Below are 17,034 nucleotides of genomic sequence, written 5' to 3'. Positions count from 1 at the left end.
CGGGGCCACCCCCGGCGTGGGCGGTGTCTGTGCCGCCCCGACGGTCACCGCCCGCCGCCAGCGCCGCCCGGCCCCGGCACAGGGAAGCGCAGGCGGCGCCCAGCTCCCTCCTCCGCATCCTCCTCTCCGCTGCGACCCCCGGCAGCCCCTCTGGAGCCCGCAGGGCCCGACCTTTCCAGCGGAGGAGCTGAGGTATCGCAGGATTTACTTTGGCATTCCAAAAAGGTCAATTAGCGCCGCGATGTGGGTGGGCAGCACTGGGCCCCTCTGCTGAGATATCGCCACGCTTATTCCCCCTCCGGGCAAGTCGCTATCGATATGAGGGGTTTGGAATGTGTGAGGAAGGATGGAAAGCCCTTTTATGAGGTCGAGGAGGCATCACTTTCTGCTGGTGGGGATGCAGAAACTTGTCAGGAGAGGTGATAGCTTTTGAAGGGCCGTCAGTACCCGTGAAGGAAACAGGCAAGCTCACAGGCACACAGATATCCAAACCAGGGTAAGGAATGTAGTCCGTCACCCAAAAATCGTTTCCAAAGGCAATTAAACAGTTTTCAGTCATAAAATTGTGCTTATAAAATTTACTTTTCATTTAATAATTGTGTGTCACCCTATTCCTTTAAAAGTAAAGTGCTGTATAGAATGTCCAGCTAGACTCACAAGGGCAGGAGTTCTTGCAAGAGGAGGGCAGTGACTGAGCCCAGGAGATGTGTCTGTGACTCTCACCCTTAGCACTATTTGCCTTGTCTTACGAGTGTAACTCTTTCCTTCCTTCCTTCACCCACAGGGTTTAGAGGGGTCACACTTCCCATTACCACTCTTGGGTGAGGGTACCTGATTCAGGACAGAGCATCCCCAAGGGCTTCCCCTTGCCTTCTGCACTTTGTGTGTGGCTCTACTTCTGCACGGAGCATTTTGGGTCAGCTGAAGGGGGACACACCGGGCTTAAGGACAGAGCCTATGGGAGCTCCCTGACTGCCTGCTTGCCTTAAGCTGCATCAAACTGCAAGTTTGGGTAAAATTTTAGGCTGTCCTGGGACTCAAGTAGAAATTATTGGTGGCTTGAAAGAAAAACACATGGTTTGCTTATTAAATCTTGGGGTCTTTCTTGGGGCACAAGTGACAGAAGAAGTGCAAGTAGTACCTGGTGACAAAATCCTGGGAAACAAAACTTCGACAAAATGATGCCAAGTTCAGTACTGTTCTGCCTGTGTTTGCTTCCTTGTCATTAGCCTAAAGAGAGCTCAAGGGAAGATGAGTCATCAGAGCTGAACAACCAAATAGGATCCGGATTGCTTCAGTTCATTCATATTTTGGGGCTTTAGAGGAGGGGAGCTCAAGATCTGGTTGGCTTTTTGAGTCAAGAGCATTCTCTGGATTTAATTTTCTGGTTTGCATACGCAGAAACGGGCTTGCAGTGTATTTATTGTACTTCATAAAGTCTTACCATTGTTATATCTTATTCCATCTGTCATGTAGCCAGTACTTTGCTTTGCAACATGCAGGTCATTTTCTTATCATACCCTCCCTGGTTTGTAAGAAGTGCCCGGGTGGTTCCTGTGGTGTGGCCAGCCAGGGATCACTGTGGGCAGACCCAGGATGGATCCACTGTGTGAGCACAAGGCTGCTGCTCATTGAGCAGGTGGGAAGGGCACAGCCAGGCCTCCTGCTTTATCTCTGACTGTCACTCCCCAGACTCCCCACTGCAGCAGGGCTGGTCACAGGAAGATATTTTCATATCACAATGTATGTGGCACCTACGGGGCAGGCAGTTACAGGAGGAGTCCAGTATCCCTGGAAGCAGATGCAGGCTCTTTCAGAGCCCACCCAGTCAGCATAAACTTCAGTTTCAAGGGACGCTGAACTATAGTGGGAAAATATCATGAATGCATTGCAACAAATCAAGACCTCTTGAGGTGTTTGTTATAATTTATCAGCTAAAATTAAACTCTTGGTTTAAACATGAGCAGTGAAGGCGCCTTCAGGGAAAGCCATGTCTGAACACAGCTGATGTGCTTTGCTAATTTGTCCATCCACAAAGTACCTCCACTCCAGGTGGGCACCTGGCATATTTTCACATGCAGCATTTAGAATGAAAAAACATTGTACCTGCTGCTGAGCATGGTTCTTGTCTCTAACTTGCTGCGGGCTTTCCTGATATGTCATCCTGAAAGCACAGTCTGGAGTCTGGAGTGATGCTGAGTAGTTTTGCAACATCTGGCTGTGAGGCAGCCTGCTCACACATAGTGAACACCTCAATGTATCTAAATCCGTGGATAATTCCTTTCTGCTTTCCTTTGTGGAGGGCAGGAGAAAGGATACTGCCTACCCTGCTATTACTGCAAGCCACAAATTGAATGTTTGAGTATAAAAAGACTTGGCAAGTAAATCTGATCATACATCATTCTCAATTATTCCTTGTTAGTCCTTCTGTTGAAAAATGGGTGAAAGGATAAGAGTTAGCAAGAACAAAGACAAGGGAGGGAAAGGACCGCTGAAATATGAACTTGTTGTAGTTTGTAACTTTTATTAAAAACATTGTCTTACAATAATCTTAGAAGAGGGTTGATTTCCACAGAGGAGCACTCGTGCTATAAGCCAGTCTGGAGAGACAGAAGTCTCTCAAAACCTAGGAATTTTGTTTGCTCCTTTATAAAAGGATTTTTTTACCTTCCCTTTATTCTACTAGAATCAAAGGTGAAAAATAGAGGATAAACTTGTAAGGAGTTCTGATAGTACTGTAAGGAATGAGCAAAGCAGCCTTGCCGTTTACTCAGTTAGTGACTGCTTCAGCACACTGCGTGATGTTTCAATCACTTGTTTCTCCTGACAGAGATTAAAAGCATCTGGCACAGCCCAGGACTGCTGCAAAATTGCAATCATTGTGTCCATGCTTCATCTTGGTGACCCCCAAGGGAAGTCGCTGTGGGTGTTGTTCACTGAGCTGAATTTGGGGCAGCAAGAGGAGGTTTGGTGTGTGCCTGTCACTATCCAGGCCCTCAAGCAAGAAGGGTTGGTTTGCAAATCCCAAGTGAGTTAAGGATGAGCCAGAGTCTCGAATTTGGAAGCCTAAATCCCAAACGTGTTGCACTTCAGGTGTGCGCATGTTGTAGTTACGAGCACTCCGTAAAAGCAGCAATGGGGCTGGGTAAGAAAGCAAAGGGTGGTCACCCCCTCTTTTCCCACTCTTCCCATTTCAGCTCAATATCCATTGCAGCTCCCCGCCCCTCCCGCCTTGGCTCTCGCCTGCTGTGCCTGGTCTGCGGGAAGTGGCGTCACCCTCCCATGTCACACTCTGCCTCTCTGCATGTCCGTGCCGCCTGATTTGTTGAGCTGTGCCGGCTGTTTGCGGAGGAAGAGAGGCCACTGAAGGATAGTCCTGGAGGATGGAAAGCTTTCAGTCAGCACCTTAAGGCAGTGGTGCTGCTAAAGACGCTGGGACAAAATACTGCTGTGAAAGTGATGTTCAGGTGAGACCTAGCAGGAGTAGCTTCTGATTTCCAGGGGCTGTACAATCCCTTCGTTTCTACCTTACTTGCTATGCACCTAAGCTATGGATAGAAATAAAATTAAGTTAAAGATTTAATAGGGAAATAATAATTTACCATGGGAAAAAGAAAAGTCTTTGCTGTTGCCTTGAATTAAAATATTCCTTTATCACGTATTGTGTGATCCCCTATGTGCAGTTTAGGGTAGTTTTATAGTAAACTCCATGAAATGCATAAGCTCGATTTAATTTATAATGTAGATCCAGAGCACTTATTTTTGTGGCTTAGGAGACTTAGGAATTGGAGCCTAATTGTGCAGAGATATTGGTGCTTTTGCTTGTTCTTCCATGGTTATCTTTGTGCTAGGAAGGATGTGTTGCCTGGTCCTTTGCTGAACTAGGACCTGTCTCCCACTCCGTCTCTCAAGAGTGGCAGCACACAGGGGACTTTGCACCTTTTGTCACTCCCACTCATAGCCCACCCTCATGGAACCAGCATCTGTAAGATCTTAGCCAGACAATTGACTTTTTCCTTTTTAAAAATTTTATGTTGTTTGGGGGCTTGGTCACTAAACAGGTGAGAAAATACATTTTGGAAATAAGATGAAGCATTTAGATCTGTGCAATTAAATTTTTGCTAAGAAACCTCCCCAGCCAGACACAGGCAGAAACTGCTTTGGTGAGGATGTGGTGATTGATGGACGTTGCTCCTGCCCCAAGCTGCTTGTGTTTCACACAAAGGCAGAGTGTAGTTGTACCATGTAGGTGGAGAAAACACAAGACTCATGAGTTTCCTGCTAGTTCATTGCTCCTGCAGCTGTCTGCAGTGCAGAAGCACTAGGACAGGCCTGCATTTCCTGCCTCCCAGGCATTTCTGCTACTGTTCAACATGATGCCTGGCCCCATTGCAGCACTGTTATGTCTCATCCTGAGCTTATCTTAAACTCTCCTCTGCCCTGTCCTTAGCAAGATGCTGCTGCTCAATCCTGCTTGGCAAATCTCCACAATAATCAGCATCTTTTATTCCATGGACAGCATCCTCAACCAGTTGTCTGAACCCAGGGTCTGAATTTCAGGGTGCAGAAAATTACATAAATGTCCCTTCCTCTCTTCTTCAGCAGCAGTCATTGCTGTGTCCCTGTTGTCTGCTCTTACAGATGAGATTCCATCAAATCATCCTTGCCTTCACCCTGGCTGAAGTGGCAAAGGCATCCAGGCACCCTCCTCTGCTGTGCTGCGTCTGCCTCTCCTCTTCTCTGCTGTCTTTGTGATTTCTCTGTTCATGGCATTGCTGTCCCCTTTTTCTTATGAGTTCCTCTTCCTAATGATGCCCGTTTCAGTCCAGTCCTGCTCTGTATTTATGCCTGCCTTGGGAGTAGTGCTCTCTCCCAAGCAACTTAGTCTTGGGTTTGGTTTCACACCCGAGATGATGCCCTGGACTCCAACAACTTAGAGCCTCTAAAATTTTATTAAATTGAAGTGGTGGAAGGGAAACAAGCAAAAGCCTCACTGGGCAGTCTCCTTTGTCCCCCCTGTGTGTTCAGTCTGTGAGTGTGTGGGAACAGATCCTTTTGCTGAAGCTCTGGGTTAGAGTCAAGGGCAGAAATTATTAAGATAAAATCCTCCTGTTGCACTTGGTGTTCTCCCATGTTTATTTTTAAGATGTCTGAAGACTATTAATCAACAAGTGAGTGCATGATGCCTCAGGTCTCAATGTTCCAATAATTTGTAATTAGAACTAAGTGTATAAGGCTGCGTGATCTGCCTTCTAAATGAAGAGGCCTTTTGCCAACTATCCCATTAGAAAAGGTCTTCTGGTCCGTGAAAAGAGGTGAAATCAGAATCATCGAAGAATAATTTTGTAAATTGACTGCTGACAGTGAGTTGTTGAGGCAGTTGTCTCCCTACAACTGTAAAATAATTACTAGCAGCAAGTTTTTCTTAAGGCAAATAAATGCCTTTGTGTAAGATACCTTTACCCAGATTCAAATAAGAAAGGATTCTGCCTCATTCACTGTTCCCTTTTGTTGTCATTTGATCTTTTTGTGTAGTTGGAATATTATCAGAGTTAAGATGAAAAGTTATAATAAATGACCTGATGACTAATGCCTGCATTGGTCCAGAAGAGCCAAAATTAGCATCCTGCCCCATCAGACAGGGACAAGGAGGCGAGATGAAGATGACTCTGAAAGCACTGGATTCAGAGGTAAAATCAGTGGTATTTTGCACTGCAGGCATGGGCATCGCTCTGCACAGGTTCTCACAGGCAGGTAGTCATAGGGCTTTAGAAACAGGCACGTCTTGGATGTCACAGCCCTGACTGACCTTGCCAAGAGTGTCACAAACAGCCTGTTCAGCATCACTGATGGTGTGGGGGACCACACTGTGGTGTGGGGGCCTTGATGGCTGTGAAGGATGGCAGTGCCATCAAGGCCAGAAAGCACAGTGATGATGGGATGTGCACAGCCTGGTAAATGGTGGGGCTTCAGGATGGAGGTGCAGTTGCAGGTCCAGGTCCAGCTGGATTTACTTGACTTCCACCATCCACTGAGTGTCCCAGCCCTTTCTTAATTTGCTGTGTAGGAACCTGGGGTTAGGGGCATAAATCAAGAGAGGTAATATGGGGGAGGTAGATCACACAAATGAGGTTTTGTGCCAATACAATCTATAATTTGGGTTTTGCAAAAAAAAAAACCAGCTCAGAGTAAACACCAAGATATTGTCCCACAGATTAATTTAGTTGTCAAAAAATGCATAAATAAGTAAATTTAATTCCATCTACAGAAGCAGTTACTTCATAGAATATTTATTTAATTGAAGAAAGACACCCAAAAGAAAATTTCCATCACTCACTCGCCAAAGCTTTCTCCATATTAAAAGGAATGCTAATGGTGAGCTCCATGGGAATGATAAGATTTAATAGCATCAATATTCTGTGTCTCAGGTTACACGCAAAAATTATCTTTGCATTCAGTTTCCAGTCATTTGTATCATAGCATCAAAGGTGCCTGGATGTGGACTAAAGCTGTTTCGTGTTAGAAACTGCATAACCATTGAATAAAAATGCTTCTTGTCCTGCTGCCAAATTTTTACTAAATATTAAAAATGAGTATCAGTAATGCTGATCAGCAAATAAGCAAGCCCAGGTGCACCATTACCTAAATTAACTCTCGAGCTGTCTAGAAGAAAATCTCAGGGAAATGGGGAGAAATAAATCTCAAATATAATAGGCATCTCTTAATACTTGCCTTAGCTAATGTTGTACATTAATCCTATGAAAATAGCCTTGCCACACTGTTATGTCCACTTTTAAAACTGTGATGAAACAGAACATTTTTTAATAAACCATGGTATCAGTAGACTCTGTATGTCACTGCAGCTGACGAAGGTGGACTCTGGGCTTTGTATATTTTGTTGATTTTCCAGAGATATGAAAGCGTGAATGTCTTCATCAACAAGATCTTTTATTTCCTTTCTGTGGTGCCTAAGCAGAAATGCTGGGTATGAAGCCAGGGAAATATGTTTTGTGGTCCTGCCTGGGGTGTCCATTCTACCTCTAGCTGAGAGCAATCTCTTATTATAAACTCCCAACTCCCCAGAAACACAGTGGGTTTGAGCTGCTGTAAGAGAGATTCGAATTAGGAACTGATGGGGCAAGCAAAAGCAGCGGCGCTGAAGGACAGCAGCGATCTCCCGGGAAGGGTCCGGCAAAGAGCTGCTTTGAGACCCTCCCAGGCTCCTCCCGCCCCTCTCGCTGCCTGTCCGGTCCCTGGTGCAAAGGCCCTTTATCCAGCGGTGCCCCCTGCGGTACCGATAAACCCTCCCGTCTCCCTGGGCGTCACCAGGAGCTGCTGCAGCGCCTCGGGGATGGCGCTCCGGGCCCAGCTGGAGACAGGGGCGCTGCACGGCACACAGGTGAATTCGTGTCCGCAACTGCTTGCTAATTTTGTTAAGCCGGCAGCGTCTTGCATCCTGCCTGCCCGAGAACGAGCCTTGGGCAGAGCCATTTCGGATTGGATAGTCAGAGGAGGGAATAAAAAGCAGTCAGCCCCTTGTTTCAGGGTGAAAGAATTAAAGAAAAGCAAAAGATTGGAATAAACATACACAAAAGGGCTACTATAAGAGCTCCTTTCCTCTGCTCAGTCCATTATAAGAAAGCAAAATATTATAGATATTAGTATTTTTAAGATATTAAAATATATCAAACTATTAAAATAATATAAATAAAAATATAACATTTATTTAATACACACCGCTTAAAGCATATAATTTCTAAATAAAATATTTGAAATGTATGTTTTACCCATATATATATATATATATATATATATATACATATACATGAGTAGTCTAAATGCTGCGGGAGTTTCAGCAGGAGATTCTTTCTGCTGAAATCAAAGCAGACCAAAGGAGTAGCTGCCCACAGACATCTGTAAGGTATCAGTGCTCAGTGTTCCCACCCAGCTGTGAATGGTACCGTGCAATAACCCCCGGCCTGTAAGGCAAAGTCCACCCAAACAAACCCTGCCCAAAGCCCTCCAGGCAAGGGAGCCCTGTGCAGGATGGGAGCTGGAGATGGACAGGAGATACACAGTGTCACCACTTGCCATGAAAATACAGAAACTCATTATTGCAAAACAAGTTGCTTCAAGCTAACACCTAGAAGTCTAAACAAATCCAGGTTCCAAATGCAAGGTGCTAATGCAAAACCAACTAGGGAAGGGACCTTCCTCATCCCCAAAGAGTTTATTATCAAGTGCAAAGATGCAGGGTCATTACATTGTCATGCTCATGTACAGATGGAGAAGTTATACATGGGAGCGATTAACTTGCTGAAGATCACTCTGGAAACAGTGGCAAAGCTGCACACTGGTGACAAGTGCACTGAGTTCCAGCTGGTACCATACTCCTGAGGAGGCAGAATGTACAGTGGTATCCCTCATAACAAAAAAAAAAATCTGTTTCTCTACCACTGGCAAATATCCACAAATCATTTTTCACTTGGAGCTTCTTGAAGTGTTTGAGTGGTATTGCTGAGACTCTTAGGACCTGCTGTAAGCAGTGAGCAATCACCTCCAGTCTCTACAGAATCATCAATTCTGCTCCCAAAGACTCAGAAGGGAGGATGACTGCTGGGTTCCTCCAGCAAGCAGCAATTCATTGTAAGGGCTTCTTTAAACCCTTTGATTCAGTAGAAAAGGCAGGGTGTCCAAGCATATTTTCCCTTTAAGTGGAGAGGCTGTCTCATAGCTCGTGGCTGCTCCCTGTTCCTGCAGCATGCTGGCACTCACCATGAGCATCCCAGGCCTTTTGACATTCAAGGCATTCTTTGGCAACGATCATAGCCTTTATTAGATAATGAAAGATACGATCTGAGAACTCAGAGGGAGATTTTAGAAAGGCCTTAAGTAACCAAAAATTTAATTTTGAGGGCATTACAAACATTGGCCAACCAGGGTAGGAAGCACTAATATACCAGTGCAAATTTCACTGTTGCGTGTGCAAAAATGCATATAACAGCTGAGCTCTTCCCAGGAGATTTCTTGGATCAGATGCCCAAATCTGGAAGCCCTGAGAAGCCAGGCTCTGCTGAAAAGGAGACTGACCCATGCTCCCTGTTGCATGGGTCAGTTGAGTAGTGACAGCATCAGTTTGCAGTCACTGCTGTTGCCCCAAAGCAGAAGCTGTCCTGGGGCAACACAGACTCCCAACCCCTCCAGTAATTTCATAGCTATGCCAGTGGGAACTGGTGGCTCATCACTGCGCTTGGGGTGCTCAGAGGAGCTGCTCTGGGGGTAGGCTCTACTTGAGTGCTGTGCTAACTGCCATGGCAAGAAGAGGAGGGGTGTGTGTCTTGTGTAATCCATGCCATCTCTGAGAAGCTCAATACAAGCCTTTTTGCTCTCCACACTATTGAGATGTTGCTGTGTGACCACACAGCACCACACATTTAGCTGGAAAAACCCAGACCAGTAGGAAAATATTTCTGAAATCCTAAATAGTTTAAGGAGGTTTAAATCTATGTGACACTGAGTAAAAAGTCAAATGGGGATGTTTCAGTCTCCTCAAGAGGTGATTTTTATGGCCTGCTGTGTGGCTTCATCTTCCCTCAGACTTTCCTGGCATAAATGCAGCTGTTAATTACATTCAGGACCTTACGGACAATTCAGTGAAAACTCAGGACAATGTGGTGAATTGAAGCTGAACTAGACCAAACGCGTGATGAAAAAGCACAGTGAAAGCAAGATCACCCTCTAGTGTCTGAAAAGTCCCTGGGTAGGAAGCAAAGAGCAAGAAGAAAACTCTGCAGTATTTAATAGAGTACTAAAAGGCAAAAAAGACAGAAAAATAGAAGGGCTAAAAGGAGTGCATAAATGGGTTATAAATGTAACTTACTAGTTGTTTTGAATTTTGAAAGGTTTCTGGTAGGCAGATTTCAGTGACTTGTTTTGGTAATTAATGTCATTTAATTATCTTCATAATAAGAAGGTTGCAGAAAATGGGAGCACACAGATAGAATCTGCTAATGAAAACAGTTGAGAGACTTGAGGGTGGAGGACAGCACAGAAAATGGCCTGGGCGAGGAGTGGGGGAGAGGTGCTGAATCAAGGCCCAGAAGAGGGTACATGATTGGAGCTCCTTAACAAGAAACACCGAATTTTGTACTTCAGTTCTGCCATTGAGGCACTTGGGCTGGGGAAAGGAGTCTTAAACTGATGTTGTACCTTTTTTAAAGGTGGGGAAATAGGGTAAAAATCAGTAGAGTCTACTACACAGTAGCAATTCTTGAGCAGTAAGTTGTGAGGCGGCTTTGTAAATGCAATTTTCCATTTCTTCCACTGACAATGGACCACTTGGCAGGAGAGCTGGCACTGGTGGCTGGGTGCAGGGACCTGCAGAGAATTGTATTTCACTCCCTTGGGCAAATTTTCACATGGGGATATATTGTAAAGGTGAGAAGTCCACCACATATTAATTAAATCCCTGTGTTCTGCTCTGGTAAAGGCAGCCTGAATTTGCCAGACTTTATCAGAGCCTTGTGTTGCCAAAAGCTGCATTATTGCTGAGGAAGGCTGAGCTGGGCTTGGGTGACCTGGTGGTCCATGATTTTAAGCAAGTCCCTTTAATATTTCTCCAGTGTGTTTGTGTATGTGGACAGCACCATTCATGCTGAGCCTGTGTGAATGGCAGCATCAATAGTCACTAAATCTTTGTTGATGTTCTCATAAAGGGAAAATAAAAATCCCTTGGCTCTGACATTTACAGTAGGTATTATCTGCTCTCTGACATTTGGGCTCGTAAACCGAGGTCAACCCAATTCTTAGCTTACCCTGCTGTATCTGACCAGATATGAACTGACTGGCTGCTCCTTTCTCTAAATGGCAGCCACCTGCCCCTTGCTCCAGCATGTGAGTCAGGGAGCCTGGGAGTCATCTCAGTGACCATGAACTGAGTCTCAAGAAAATAAACGAGCATCCTCAGGAGTGTATGGCAGAGCAGGGAACCAACTGAGGGTCTTCTATAGCCCGCTCTTGCACCATAACAAATTATTTCTTTGAGCCCACAGGAATTCAGGAGGTCTGTGTGCACTGAATGAACAGTGCTGGCCCAGCAGCAGCTGTGCCTGGTGTTATCAGTGGCTGCTATGGCCGGGCAGCTGCACCCTCCTCAAGGAGTTTTGGGTGGCAGCCGTGACCCTGCTGCTGGTGCTGCGTGTGCAGGCAGGGACATCCCGTGCCTCAGGAGCTGCTGGTTCCTGCCAGCAAGGCTGGCTCTGGATGGAGGGGGTTGCTCTGGGCTGCTTTCCTGAGGCTGTGTGGTGGTGGTATCACACTGCTGTCTCTGACATGTAGGCAATGGTTTCATAGGGATGAGAATCAGGACAAGGTTTTCATGACTCCTTTGAAGACGGATCACTTGAAGCGGCATTAACAGCAGTTTTCTGTGTCTGCATTAGCCTGGTGGTGAACAGATGAACAGAACAATATAACCCTGCCCCGGGCTCAGTAGTTGGGTGAGTAGATGTAGGGGTAAATGGATCACTGTGGAGATGAGAAGTACGAGGCTAATACCGGAGCTGAGGGAGAGCATGAAAACCAGAGGATTTGCCTAATTTCCCTCTCTTTTCTTTTTCTTTGAGAGGGGACGCAAAATGGTTGCAAGTGCTTCAATGAAGCTTTTATTTTTAAAGGAGGAGTGACAAAGATATAATTATGGGGGCACAAGATACTCTGTCCTGCTGCTCATCATTAAGACAAACACCTTTGAACAAGAACACTTATGCTGCCTTTAATTTGGCATGTGTCGGGTTCAGTCAGCCAGCAGCACATTTGGCCTGACCCTCTGCCCTGAACAGGAACCAAACTCACTGTAACCCAGACTTTGGTCCAGCATTACTTTCTCCTGGCAGCATTTTGGCAGTCAGAATGCAGCACAGAGACCAGCAGCAGCTGTAAAATTCACAGGGTAGTGTAAACCCCGCTGAGTGAAAGGCAGGTAAGGATCAGTCGAATAACTAAGCTTTTGCAATGGGTTGTGCAGCTTTGTTTGCAGTTGGGGATTGGTCCCTTCTCTCAGTCAGTGACAAGAGGACATAGCCCCGGGCTGTGCTAGGGGAGGTTTCGGTTGGACATAGAATTTTCCTCACAGAAAGGGTGATTAGACATTGGAATGCACTGCCCAGGGAGGTGGTGGAGTCACCATCCCTGAAGGTGTTGAAGGAAAGACTGAAAGACTTTGTTGGTTGGATTTGATTATTTCAGAGGTCTTTACCAACCATGAAATTCTGTCTACTTATGCTGCTGATGACAGAAGCTCAGGTTACAATGTAACATCTTACAACATAAGTATCTTCTTTTGTTTAGTCTGGTGAAAGATACAGTCCACTTTTTTCCCCGAGAGTATTAGCACACTGCATAGAGATCTCTGGCATTCAAGTTTTCAAATCTGGTGGTTGGTTTTTTTTTTTTTTTTTTTTTTAAATTCCATTTCTAACAGCGAATGATGCACCAAGTTAAGAAATCACTTTGCTGGTAAGAAAATGGTGGCATTTTTGCTATCTATTCCTTTAAATCCTTTAAATAAATGCTGAAGAGCTACAAATCAGCTTAATCACTACAGTTATGTTTTGTGTCCTTTTAAGTGCTTAACGTGGGTCCAACAGAATTTACCAGTTAGTGCAAAGAGGACAATGACACACAGCACAATTCTATGTGCTGAGAACAGTTGTAAAAAAATCTTGTGGAGATTGAGTCTGGTGAAATATGCTCCTTTCAGTTAACTCTTAGAGCCAAAGACATCTTCACTGAGCAGTTGTGTGTAGAACGTGGATGTTCCTGAAAGCAGCTAAGTCCCACCCAGGCTCACCTTCCTGAAGCAGGACAAGTACAGCCAGGCCGCCTGTAGGTGTCAGACTCGGACTGTACAGCAACATAAATGCCAGTCAGGGGCAGGTGGGGCTTCTGGTTTGTTCCTTGAATCAAAGCAACCTCACATGTTGCCTGTTTTACTTAAAAAGTAAACATTAAAACTGAAGTTTGTTCTGTTCCAAGCAAAAGAGGGAGAACCACAGACAATACTTCTGACGTGGTAATTTCCCATAGCTGTTTTAATACAAATACTTCTGAGAAAGAAAAACGTAAGTTGTTAAATTATTAAATTGTGCACTCTGCAGCCATCTCAAGACCAGCAGCATAAGCATTCCCAGCCTTCTGCCCCTTACACGTTCACCACTTTCCTTCTTCACCACTGCAGTCAGGCTTCTAGAAGGGAACACACATGAAAGGTGAGGACCCAAAGGAGCGGTCACACCCCCTCTCAGAATGAGTACTGAGAAAAATACTATTTCTAATCTTCAGTCTTGCAATCCAGTGATGATACTAATTATAATCAAGAGTTTAATATAGAAGAGTTTGTTACAGAAACCTACTAAAAGAGAAGGGCAAAAGGCTTTTAATTACCAGATTTTGACACTGCTGTGTTTATCCTGAAGGAGTGGGGCAAATAGTATTTGACTGCATGACTAAAAAGTGACAATACCTTTTAGAAGCAGCAGGTCTGAAGCCAGTTCTACACAAATACATCAACTAAATAGGAGGAAACATTTTACCCTACTGGCTTAATTACAAATAGAGGACTGTGCTGGGATAAACAAGTTTTTAAAGTTTTACAGCTTAAATTTTGTTAAATTTAATATTAAGTGGCTACCAAATAGAATTAAACCTGCCCTTATTAATGTCAGGATAAGGCAAAGATGGCATTCACATTACTATTGCATCCATTGCTTTGTAGAAAAATGCAGATTACAGAAAGATACCAAGTTCAAAACTAAATTCTTGTTTGTATGTGAGCCAAAGATGGAGGCATTCATGTAGAAGATAGATAAAATGTGTAGTTATCAGTTCCAGGAGGGCTTAGTAGGTACACTTTTACATTGCACAGTTTTCTGCATAAATTCTAGAATTTTCAAAATTAAAATTTTGTTTAATGTGGTGGTCTGAAGTGAACATAAGTCCTGAAAAAATTGAAAGGCAGGCTTGTATACTTCAAACTGCCCATACAAATCACTCTGCATGAAAATTTAGAATAGAGTTTTTCATGTAAGGCTGAACTAGGCAGGGTCCTTCCAGAGCAGAGGCACAAGTCCACCTCTGTCTGTCAATGTAATCACAGATTTCACCCAAATACAGTGTTGTATTCAGCTCATGAATTACAGTGGACAAAAACCAATACTCATAACCTCTAGAAAAGTGAATGTAGTTCCTGAAAAACAACCCACCAACCAGAAAAAAGCCATTAAATAATAACCTCTGAATTTCTAAAAGCTTTTAAAAACACTGTTGTAAAAATAATGATCCAGGAAATATTTTTGTGGTAAGAATATTTTATATATTTTTTACACTTTTAACACTTACAAAAACATTCAAACACAAAAAAAATTTAAATAACTTTGGGAGCAGAATAAATCCTTCTGCCTACACACATACATCAATTCCAAGCTGTTGGCACAAAAAGTAATCCACATTCATAAAACCCTTACTACTATATCAAACATAAGTTAAGTAAATCATAGGCACTATTTTATCAAATCCGTATTTCCACAATTCTGCAGTAAATCTCTAAACACAGAGCCCCATGATTTCCTGATATCAATGAACTGGTAATGCACAAAGGCTTTCTAGCAAACAGTCAGTCTGTCTTCTCAGGAAGTCATTTGCTGTATTTCGGGGGGAATAGCAGAGAAAAAAATCCCTATAAAACTCAAGCTGAATTTACCCAAGCGATGAATTACTTAACTTAAGGAAACGTACACAAGTTTGATGCAGCCATGGTAAAACCCCCAATACCATCATCTAAACTGACTTTCAAAATTTATAAGTCAAGTGAAGTTTGATAAAATCCATCAGTTTAAATTCCCCTTTCTTCAGTGAAGACTGCAGCATTGATTTGTAAAATGCTGAAATATTAAAATTCAGGTTTTACTGAAAATATGCACATTTGATCTAGTCCTGTCTTCTGCTGAACAGTGATGCGAGATACTGACATCCATTTCCTGTACCTGCAGGTGACTCGAGGCTAGATTAGTAGTATGTACTGTTCTGTACTGGTAAAAGGTGGTTCCTGCTGAAACCTGATAATTACAGTATGTCTGACACCCCAGCTTTGAAGTCTTAGCCCAGATGTTGTTCTGGGGTGTGAAATCACCCATCAACCCAGAGCTTGCTTGAGTAGTTTAAGTTGCAAGTTAGTCTCCACTCCTTCCTATTTGGTTTCTTCCAAGTCAAGTAGTATTGCATGGCTTTTCATCCAGGAATATGTTAATGTTGGCCTAAAATTCAAGTGCTAGAATTTCAGGATTAGTTATCCTCTTAGTGGTGGGAGGCAAAATACACCAGCAGTCCCAAACTCAGATACTAATGGGGTTGAAGGCCATCTACCATCCAATCCGACTTGTAGTGTTTGTCAGTCATTGCACAAAGGATATACCATTCACATTCTCTTACTTCATCAACTGTACATCCAAAATACTGAAGAACCTTCAAACAAAATCCCTTCCACTTAACTAGTCCCACCCAATACAATTGTAGCTACAGATTTTTGCATGATGTCTTCCAAAACAGAAAACTATGTTTCAATGCTAAATATATCAGTTGTTCTGAGCAAAATGTGTTAGAGTAAGTCAGAGCCACCAGAGGAGTTTAATAGCTTGTAAACAGACATAGCAAGTTTCATACTCTGTTACCAGTAATGTAAGATACACATATGTAAGGCAAAGTACATATTTAAACACACTTACATGGGCAATATCTTCTGTAAAAATATTTACAATTTAAAATAAATCAATTTAAGAAATGGATGAAAGTAAAAAAATAGGATACAGAAAACTCCCTCATACCATGGAACATCACCTAAATGAATATCATTTGGCATCAAAAGTCAACTCATTTCCTTAAAATTTGTATGTTACAAGTGCATAGTTGTGTTTCCTTCTCCTTAACTATCAGCATTTACAGTTGCTGCAGGCTGCAAGTATGGTGGTATGGTATTAGAACAAATCAAAATTATCGCTTGCTCTTTCTTTTGCAAGGAAACCTGCTATTAAAAAAGTTTTCCCCAAATAGCAAGCCATGTGTTAAAAATGTGGCTACAATAGTGAAGGCCATGTTTCCTGAGCCAGGAATTTAAGATTAGAAAGATTGTACAACTGATACTAAGCCCTTTTGGCAATCAAACATAGGAGTAGGTAAAGCCAATAAATCAACATAGGAAAGATGCAATCTATACTATTGCATTGTGTGTGTCTGCTACATTCAAACCTTTTAATGTGATAAAAGTCATGGCTACGACCTCCTGTTCTGCCTAATCCTCAGTAACTGCTGATTCCTCCTGCAGTTCTGAAGGATGGATCCAGTCCCAGTTGGGATCTCACATTGTTAAAAGCAACATTTCCCTAGCACTGTAGCAGTCTGCAATCAGAACATTAGCTCTGATTCATGCAGCCTTGTTTCAATAGTACATATTCACCAATCTTTCTGCTGAGTTAAAACAGGCTGAAAATGAAGTTTTGGATAATGTATGTTGATAGTTATCATTGCTGTTTTTCAAGATGGGCATTTCTTTGGCATTCATTCATTTTGCCCCAGCATTGGCCACTCTCATAAATGCTCATATTGATAACATTTTTAGCAAGCAATAAAAAGCCCCCAGAACTGATAGCAATTTAATGTAGAAGTGATTGTATGACCACCAAACATCTGATGTTAGATGTCATTAAAGTGCTGCTTTATAATAATCTCTGTCAGTTTGTGCTAGTTAGAGACAGAGAGGTTTGGAATTTTTACAAATTCCAAGAGTCACATCTGAACAGTTTGTTTAATCATGCTGTCTTTTAGCCTGGTGAGGAAGTATCCATGAGCACTGGAACTCTGCATTAAGCTGTGCAGATCAGTAGCAGCCATCTTTCCAACTCTCATCTTTAACGTTGCCATATGTCTTGGGAGTGGGTAATGATCTAAAATGAAATGAGATGTTTTTCAGTTTCATATAACTAC

At 43.2% G+C, this 17,034-nt stretch overlaps 1 protein-coding gene and 1 long non-coding RNA gene across 4 annotated transcripts in view; one reads left to right on the top strand and one right to left on the bottom strand.

Moving 5' to 3' along the window:
* Positions 1 to 88: 88 nt before the first annotated feature.
* Positions 89 to 5,614, top strand: LOC310909285. Its single transcript, XR_014590055.1, has 3 exons — positions 89 to 192; positions 3,198 to 3,467; positions 5,536 to 5,614. It is a non-coding gene; the product is annotated as an uncharacterized lncRNA (long non-coding RNA).
* Positions 5,615 to 15,304: 9,690 nt separating this feature from the next.
* The window catches only part of SLAIN2 (SLAIN motif family member 2), a 32,528-nt gene continuing 30,798 nt past the window's right edge, over positions 15,305 to 17,034 (bottom strand). For all 3 annotated transcript variants that reach the window (XM_083860944.1, XM_083860942.1, XM_083860943.1), the window contains one exon: positions 15,305 to 16,994. In XM_083860944.1, the coding sequence (XP_083717070.1) occupies positions 16,928 to 16,994 (67 nt within the window). In that variant the 3' untranslated portion in view covers positions 15,305 to 16,927. The remainder of the gene's footprint in view (positions 16,995 to 17,034) is intronic.

Source organism: Zosterops lateralis (assembly GCF_965231275.1).
Source record: "Zosterops lateralis genome assembly, chromosome: 5".
Classification (NCBI taxonomy): domain Eukaryota; kingdom Metazoa; phylum Chordata; class Aves; order Passeriformes; family Zosteropidae; genus Zosterops; species Zosterops lateralis.
The sequence above is the reverse complement of the archived record's forward strand: the minus strand, read 5'-3'. Positions and strand labels throughout refer to the sequence as shown.